The 9,631-nt window shown below is 44.6% G+C and overlaps 1 protein-coding gene across 1 annotated transcript in view; it reads left to right on the top strand.

The window, feature by feature from the left end:
• PKP3 (plakophilin 3) overlaps positions 1-9,631 on the top strand; it is a 126,291-nt gene that overhangs the window by 81,725 nt on the left and 34,935 nt on the right. Inside the window, exon 3 of the mRNA XM_015420707.1 lies at positions 8,245-8,333. Within this exon, the coding sequence (XP_015276193.1) occupies positions 8,245-8,333 (89 nt within the window). The remainder of the gene's footprint in view (positions 1-8,244; positions 8,334-9,631) is intronic.

Raw genomic sequence — 9,631 nt, forward strand, 5'->3', positions numbered from 1 at the left:
CTATTGTTTCCTAATTGGTTTACTCTAGGATCCCTGTCTCCCTACTGGTCCATTCTAGGATCCTAGCGATCTATTGTTATGCATCCCAAGCTCAGTCCTTTTGCAAGGACAGTTCAGGCTCAAAATATAACACCAGGGGTCATTTCCTGCGGGAGTGCACAGGAGCAGAGCTCCGGCAGTAAGGAGCCCAGGGGGCGGGCACATGCAACAAGCCCCACCCCCTGCTCGCAACAGACCTCAGTCGGGCCACGAGGAGCAAGAAGCAGCCAGGTAAGTTGCAGTGCCCCCCCCCCGGCCCGCCTTCAGGTACAAGCTCTCCTTGGGGCAGATCTGCACGCTCTCGCTCCCAATAGCTAGCAATCCAAAACAGTCCAGTGGAGCCTGAGCGGTGGGTGTTGCCTTCTGACACAGTTCCGGTGATGTCAGGGGGTGTGGCTTATGCAAATAAGTTATGCAAATAAGTTGTGCTAATGAGCTCCTGCACCTTTTTTTCTACGAAATGACCCCTGCATAACACTGCACTTTTGCTTTGTCACTTCAGTTTTAAATCTGAGTGTGGGACAGCCCTGTTAAATATAGAGAACTTCATTTTGACGGTTCCTTGCACCTGTGTTTCAGGTTTGGCCATACAAGCCACTTGGTCAGTGCTAATAATATGGTTGTCTCTTAACTGCTTCCATCCAGAGGGTGAGGGAAGTGATATCCATTAAAGAAATTATTGAATATGAGGGGTTTTAAGGGTTCAGATGCAATGATGATACTTTTAGGGGTCAAGTTTTGTCACCTCCATGAGAATAACTGTTGTGTCTGTGGAGTTTTAATGATGTTGTGACTCCACACTGTTTCAGAATCAGAGGTAAACTTACATGATGCAATCCCCTGTTTATCTCATGCTTTCTTCTTCTTTTTCCGTAGCCCAAGGAAGCATGTACATTTAACCAAGGGCACTTTTAGTAATTTTAACCACATTGTTTCTGACATTTAGAGCCAAACTGGAAGCACTACTGGGAAATAAGATTTCCTCTGGTTTTAGTTGTTTGGTTTGTTATCAAGTTAATAAAAGTGAGGGCTGTGGAGGAAGGGTGGAGAAGGCTGTACTAGAGATTGGTGCAGGGGAGGGAAGCTCTCTGTACAAGATGAAGTTGTCTTGAGAAGAACTGGCAAATTGGATGGTGTTAAAAGATGCTTATTCCTGGGAGATTCAGGAGATAGTCCTCTCAAGTGAAACAGGACTGCTCTGAAATGTGTGGACAGGAGGTTAGGTATTTACATGTACTTGCCTAGGATACGGTTCTACATGATATTAGGCTGGGACTTCAGGCACAAGGTATTCTAAAGCCAGCTGTCGGATTGGTCCCTGTGCGAGACAGACCAATCCAGGGGACTCTGATTCTGGCGGGAACGAACCCCATTGGTCCCAAGCCGGCAAAGGCGATGTATTACATTCTTACACTGTAATGCTGCAAGTATGCCTGAGCTTCTGACAAGGCTCTATAGAAGCCTGGAATTCTAAAGTGCACGTTCTGATTGGCTGCTTTGCACAGTGGGCCAATCAGAGCGTAGGAATGGTTCTGGAGGAAACAACACCCATTGGCTGTTATGTACACATTGTGATTGGTTGTTAGCTGTTTTGGGGGCGTGGTCTGGACCATTCAAATCATGTATAAGTCAGCTTGGGTTCTATGTCTTTTCGTCTTGAAGTCTCTTGTCTATTCTTGTGTTGTTATGAGCTGAATAAAAGAAATCACTTGTTCATGAAGCTGCCTCAATCCCGGTTCATAATAGTGTGTTCTCTATTATTTATTCCCCAGAAAGAATAGGACACCTTGAAATGTTGCAGGCTTCTCACTGTGGCCTTGGCTGCCATATAAAGGCATGGTTGCTGGCTGGTGCAAATTCCTTAGGAACATATGGTGAAAATAGACATTGCAGGAGCACTGAAGGGTAGCTTTAAAAATTAGGTTCAGGTCAGAGACTCTTAACAGACATTGGATAATTGGCTGAGCACTAACAGTTCCAACAAGCATTTAGGGGCTATAATGGATAATAAATTGTGTCAACAGTGCCACGCAGTGGAGTGAGAAGAAAGCCGGTGTAATTTTGGACCAAATTAACAGAAACATTCATAACCAGGAAACCATTAAGCAGTAAATAGTATGGTGCCGCTCAGCCATTTTATGACCTTAACTAGAATAGATCCAAGATTTAAATCTGTGTCTGAGCTCACCAGGGCCAAGTTCAGACTGGCAGTTTGAAGCGGGAGGGAGTCATTGCAAAAAAGAGCCGGAACAAACTGTTCCGGGTTTTCCTGGTCACACTGCGCGGACTGATGCGGGAGCACACCGAGAGGAGGTGCGAGGGAGCGTTCACATTGTTGGCCCGGAGGCGTGGCAGTAAGCGGTGTTTTTCTCATGGCAGACGCCTATGTGCATGGGCGCCTAGGCACCGTGGCAAATAGGGCAGAATCCGGACCCTGTGGGCCATAGGCGCATCCGGCCACATCACTACCCCCTCTTCAAGGCAATCACCTGCACCTTCCTGGTGCCAGAGTGAGGCTAGGAGGTCAGTCAGCGTAAACAGCCGGCGCACATTATTAACACGGGCTGTTCCCGACTTTTAATGGTTAGCGTTCACACTTCCGGGAAGCAGAATGAAGCGGGATAAACGGGCTCTCCAGGGTTTGTTACCACTTTCTTTTTTTGAACATATTTTAAATTGGTTTTCTGTTATAAATAGGCCAAAGTTGGGCCATCTTTGTTTCATTACTACATTTTTGCAGAAATCTTCATAAAGTTCGAAAAAACAAATTACCTATATTTTTACACTGTTGCATTATAAATCAGCAAAAATAAACCTTATTCATTAAATTAAACCAAACTTATACTCTTTCAGCCATCTATAAAACCCAGACCAATAATTATCAAAGCTCTCTAAACTTTTTTCTTCAATGATAAAGGTTAATTTTTCCATTTATGCTATATCAAGTAATTTGAAAACAAGTTCTTCTTTGGTCGGTACATTACCATCTTTCCACTTCTTAGCAAATACAGTTCTAGCTGCTGTCAAGATTTGCATTATTAAATAGACCTCTTTTTTTTTTTTAATGTATCAGGGATTGCATTTAATAAAAAACATTCTGGTATAAATGGGATTTTTTTGTCTAATATTTTGTCTACCATCTCTTTTATCATAGACCAGTATTTTTTAGTTTTATTACATGACCACCACAGATGAAAAAAGGTGCCATTACAGTAATTACATTTCCAACAATTTTTTCCTATATTTTGATTATATTTATTTAATCTTTCCGGGGATATATGCCATCTATAGAACATCTTCACTATATTTTCTTTAAAAGCACTTGTTCTTACAAATTTTATATTTCTCGACCAGATTTTATCCCATTGGTTTAAATTTATGTTGTGGCCTATGTCCTGTGCCCATGCTATCATAGATGGTTTCACCCACTCATCTTGCATTTTCCATTCTATCCAAAGATTACAGGCTTTTTTGATAAATCTTTCATTTGTACCAAGCCAGATCTTATCTAATTCAGTATAGTTTTCATAAATACCCATTTTTTTAATCTTTTGCCCATCTTGAAATCAGTTGGTTTTTCTCCTACCATGTTAAGTTTGTCCCTTGCTCTTTTAAAATATCTTCTGTAAATAAGTTCCCTTTTGGATCAAGAAGATCCTCATATCTCCACTTAGGGTATTTAATGTAGAGCGAAGGTTTTACAAATGCCTCTATACCACTTTCACCAGGTATCTTTTAAACCTGGGAGGCAAGCGCTACAAGACGGGTTGAGTATGGGTGGGGAACGCCAGACAGATGTGCCGGTGTGAACAGCCCCTTTAATCTGCTTGTGAAATGTTCCTCACGCGCGCCTGTATCGGGGCAAACTGCCAGTCTGAACTGGGCCCAGGATTCTGTTTTCAGTGCCACAGCTCACTGCTCAGAGTTAAGAAGTGAGTGAAGGTACCTCGGAGCAAATCCACCGCTAAGGACGGACAGTGGCCCTGCCTGCCAGCAATGGGAGGGGAGTTCAGACCGACGTCCATCTGCAGGAGAACCTTTAAGCAGAGCTAACAGTTAAGCGAGTCAAGGTGAAGAGAATCAACATCATTTAACAGACTAGTCTAGGCAGATTAGAAGAAAACCAAGGCAATCCAGACGAACAGCTATGTCTCAGCCATAACGTCTAGGAATGTTGATATCACTTAGGAATTTATTACAAGTCACTCTGGAAGTTAGACTGATAAAGATAAATAGAGGTTTGGGTAAGGCCAATCTCTTCATGACGCAAGTTTCAAAGCGTCAAAGGTTCTGTAGCTTCAGCTTCTCCAGAATTTCTTGGTGGTGGTTCCCAAGCTGGTATATTACAGCAACACAAAAAGGAGTCTAAATTTTGGCCCTTATAGATTAACAGTTTTATTCTGGTATAAGTTTTGTATGAACTGTAGCCTACTTCATCCTCAGTTGGAATACTTTTTATGCAATGCCCAAATGTATGTACTAGATAAGCACAGTGACTTTTACAACAGCAGTAATTGACATTAGCACAATCTTTATAGCCTAACTGAACACCTATAGGGGTAAGAAACTTAGTTAAGATCTCAATGAATACATTTAAACTTACCAATATAGCCCAGATTCTGCGTGTCAGTGTGAGAGAGCACACATGTGAATGCACATATCAACTGAGGATATACTCCATGAAAGCTTGCATCCAATAAATCTGTTAATCTTTGTTGTTGTTCAGTCGCACAGTCGAATCCGACTCTTCGCAACCCCATGGACCACATCATGCCAGGCCCTCCTGTCTTCCGTCGTGCTCCGGAGTTTGCTTAATTTCATGTTCGTTGCCTCGATAATGCTGTCTAACCATCTCATCCTTTGCCATCCCCGTCTTCTTTTACTTTCAATCTTTTCCCCAGCATCAGGGTCTTCTCCAGTGAGTGCTCCCTTCTCATTGGGTGGCCAAAGTATTTGAGCTTCAGTTTCATTATCTGGCCTTCCAGGGAACAGTCAGGGTTGATTTCTTTTAGGATTGACTGATTTGATCTCCTTGAAGTCCAAGGGACTCTCTCAAGAGTCTTCTTCCTTTTTTGTTTCTGAATTCCTTGAGCCCATATATTGCGTACATGTTTGCTTGTAGGCCCACATTCCGTTTTCAACCAGCCAATATGGTCTTTCACCACACAGACTGTGGCATGTATTCCTCTGTGTTTAAAATACATCTTGCAGAAAGTGAAAATAGCTGAATGTAACCCTATGTGAAGAGACAATATACTTTGCTGAGTACCAGATCTTAAGGGACAGAAGGCTTGGCCAGTACTATCACTTTTTTGTTTGTGAATCTCTTGAGGTTCCTATTTGGAAACAGAATGGATATATGATTTAGGGATGCCAGCCTTCAGGTGGGAACTGGGTATCTCCCATAATTACAGCTCATCTCCAGACTACAGAGATCAGTTCCTCCGGAGGAAATGGATGCTTTGGAGGGTAGACTCTGTATAAATCTTTTTTATTAAATTTTTCAAATAGAATGTATAACAAGAAGGTAATCATCAAAACAACAATTGAGAATACAACAGTAAACCGGGTATCCAGTGACAGTATTTCCATTTAAAACTTAACTTGTGTTCAGCAATGATTGCATCAATGAACCGATGATTGAAAGAGAGTACACGAGGATTACAAATATGACAAAGATTACCAGACTAGCCAGTTAGATATAAGTGATCTATTTTACCTGGCTCTGGATAACTATTAAATAGCAAAGAGGAGTTTCATTTAGACAAGTCATTAAGTCAGTCATTAGACACCGCTCGACTTCAGCCTGTTTTAAACAAGTGGTCAGTTTTGATTGCAGGTACCTTTATGTGTAATACAACATCCATTCTATGTAACCTTAAGCTCATTCTGACATTTTCCCTTGATAATAAAAAGCCCAGGAATTACAAGAAAGGCGATACTAAAACAAACAGTACAACCATGCCTGCCAGCTATGGCACCACCCGCAAAGGCAAGCTTGATTCTGTCTTGCCTTGTGCTGGAACAGAAGTGCTCAGTTACACAGTAACAAAGCATCATGTGCAGTTCATACCAATACGGCATTAGGAATTTCAAGGAGTGAATTGTACATCCAGTCCCAATTATGTGTTCATTCCCTGATATCTTCAGTTATAGAATCTTAAGTAGTGGACCAGGAAATGACTGTGGGGTTTTGAGGTGTTTTTTTAAAAAAAAAAACGTTGTTTGCCTAATTAGAAGAAGAAGAGATTGGATTTATACCCTGCCCTTCACTACCCAAAGGTGTCTCAGAGCGGCTTACAAACTCCTCTCCCGTCCCCTCCCCACAACAGACACCCGGTGAGGTTAGGGTTGCCAAGTCAGAAGTGGCGCTGGAGCGGGGGACTCCAGCGCTGCTTCGGGAGTGCGCGCAAAGCGCACGCGTGTCGCAACCCCGACACCCAGAAGTGACAGGACTGAGAGAGCTCTGAAAGAAACGGCTCTTTTTTCAAGAACAGCTCTGCCAGAACTACAGCTTGCCCAAGGTCATCCAGCAGGTGCAAGTGGAGTAGTGGGGAAACAAATCCGGTTCTCCCAGATTAGAGTTCGTGCACTTAACCACTACACCAAACTGGCTCTCAGTACATGAGACAGTATTGACTAATATGAACCAATAGTATGACTAGCGCTCAGACAGAAGAAACAAAAATCAGGTTTCCTGGTCTGTCTATAATATGCAAATATGAGGCTTTGCAGGCTCGGTTTGCCTCCGGGCTGTCCAGGAAAGGAAGAGGAGGTTCAGACTGGGAGTGTCAACCAACTCCTCCTGCTCTGGCATTTGCACTTTAAAAGGAAACGTATGTGTTTTTTAAAATATGCACATTTCCCTTTAAAGTGTTCATAGAAGATCCAGGGGTTGATGCTGAATAATAAAATCCAGTGGAGGATAAAGGGATACACCCCTCTCCCCTTTCCTGCATACCCCTGAGGCAAATTGAGGTTGCACCAGCCTGTAGTTTGCATTTTATAGATACACCAAGAGGTGTCGTCTCAGTCGAATCCGTTTGAGCCCTAAATATCAGAGGATAGTAGTTTTAGAACCCTGGCCGAGATCTCGCCACAGAGTGGGGATAACTGAAGCTAGAATCAGAAGTAAGGATCAGTCACACGTCCACAGTGTTTTCCCTAGAGTCTGAGGGTTGAAGCGCCCTGGCCCGGAGGACCCAGGCTTAACCCATCAGATCTTGGAAGCTAAGCAGGGTCTGCCCAGGTTCGTGTTTGGATGGGAGACCACCAAGAAAGTCCAGGGTTGATGTGCACACGCAGGCCACGGCATACCCCCTCTGAAGATCTCTTGCCTGGCAAACCTCACGGAGTCCCCATAAGTCAGCTGCGACTTAAAAGCCCTTCCCACCCACCACCAAGGGACTGAAGCAGGATAGTCTTGGTCAGACGGTGCCTCTCCTTCCAAGTTTTTGCTGCCCCTGCTGTTGAGCGACCTCATTTGGAATACTGTGTGCAGTTCTGGTCACCACACCTTAAAAAGGATATTATAGCTTTGGAAAAAGTGCAGAAAAGGGCTACTTGAATGATAAAAGGGTTGGAACACTTTCCCTATGAAGAAAGGTTAAGGCGCTTAGGGCTCTTTAGCTTGGAGAGAGGACGACTGAGGGGTGACATGATCGAGGTTTATAAGATTATGCATGGGAAAGAGCAGGTAGAGAAAGAGGTACTTTTCTCCCTTTCTCACAAGACAAGAACTCGTGGGCACTCCATGAAACTGCAGAGCGGTCGGGTTAGAACGGATAAAAGGAAGTACTTCTTCACCCAAAGAGTGATTAACACATGGAATTCACTGCCACAGGAAGTGGTGGCGGCTACAAGCATGGACAGCTTCAAAAGGGAATTAGATAAGCATATGGAGCAGAGGTCCATCAGTGGCTATTAGCCACAAGGTATAGCTAGGGGCTCTGGGGCAAGTGATGCTCTGTCTTCTTGGTGCTTGGGGGGGGTCAACAGTGGGAGGGCTTCTAATGTCCTGGCACCACTGGTGGACCTCCTGGTGGCCCTTGGTATTTCTGGCCACTGTGTGATACAGAGTGTTGGACTGGATGGGCCTTTGGCCTGATCCAACATTGGCATCTCTTATGTTCTTATGTTCTTATGAGCTGGCTGACAGACACCGCATTCCTAACTAATCCTGCTCAATCTCTTTGCCTTCTGCAGGGTTCACGCTCTCCAATGGCCAATACAACACTCTGCAGCCCAGTTTCAGCTCCAGATCCCAGACAAATGGCACAGACCACAAAGGCTCCGTAAGTACAGAGTCGCTGCCGGGCAAACCTAGTTCTGTCTGTCATCACCTACCCGCTGCCAGTGAAACTTGGCTGCCGTTGTGGCAGCGTGTCGTTACTGCGTTTTTACTGGCATTCTACGTGCCCTGACCTGGGCAGCCCGGGCTAGCCCCATCTCGTCAGATCTTGAAAGCTAAACAGGGTTGGCCCTGGTAAGTATTTGGATGGGAGGCCACCGAGGAATACCAGGACCCCACTACGCAGAGGCAGGCAATGGCAAACCACCTCTTCTGAAGGTCTCTTGCCAAGGAAACCCTGCAGGTTCGCCATAAGTCAGCAATGACTTGATGGAAAAAAATAAAAAAGAAAGAAAGAAGGAAATAAATCAGTGGTAAAAGCAGGGGTCATTTCCTGCGAGAGCGCACAGGAACAGAGCTCCGGCAGTAAGGAGCCCAGGGGGCGGGCACATGCAACAAGCCCCGCCCCCTGCTCCCAGCAGCCCTCAGTCAGACCACGAGGAGCAAGAAGCAGCCAGGGTACAAGCTCTCCCTCCTCTGTGAGGGCAGATCTGCACGTTCCCCCTCCCAATAGCTAGCAATTGAAAACAGTCCAGTGGAGCCTGAGCGGTGGATGTTGCCTTCTGACACACTTCTGGTGATGTCAGGGTGTGTGGCATATGCTAATAAGTTATGCTAATAAGTTATGCTAATGAGCTCCTGCACCTCTTTTTCTACGAAATGACCCCTGGGTAAAAGATTCTTCTGGCCAATGGTGGCTTGACTCCCATTTTGGTTCCCTGTACCATCACAAAATTGCCCCCCAGTGGTATAGTACATCCTTGCAGGGATGATATCAGTAACATACACCATTCTGCTTTATTTCAGTAATGATGCCAGGGTCAGCTGTGCTAATTGTTAAGGTTCTTTGTAGAGCAGCACAGAGATTCCTGAGCAGGATATAGTCTGCAGGTGATGCTCATTATTGCTTAGTAAACGGGCAGTGTGAGAAGACGCAAGTTGAACTCATACCTGGGGCGAGAGATGACATTTGCAGGGCTAACCATAAATGCAGCTTGATTTTTCAGCAGACCTGCCTTTCAGCACTGCCATCACTACTTAACTTCTTTTCCATTTTAAACATACCACATCTTGTTTCATACATTTTATTATGTTGCACACCAGGGGTCGTTTCGTAGAAAAAGATCTAGGGGAACTCATTAGCATAACTCATTAGCATATGCCACACCCCCTGACATCACCGGACGTGTGTCATAAGGCCACACTCCCTGACATCACCGGACGTGTGTCATAAGGCCACAC

The sequence above is a fragment of the Gekko japonicus genome, unplaced genomic scaffold, assembly GCF_001447785.1.
Source record: "Gekko japonicus isolate JY-2015 unplaced genomic scaffold, Gekko_japonicus_V1.1 scaffold1322, whole genome shotgun sequence".
Taxonomy (NCBI): Eukaryota; Metazoa; Chordata; class Lepidosauria; order Squamata; family Gekkonidae; genus Gekko; species Gekko japonicus.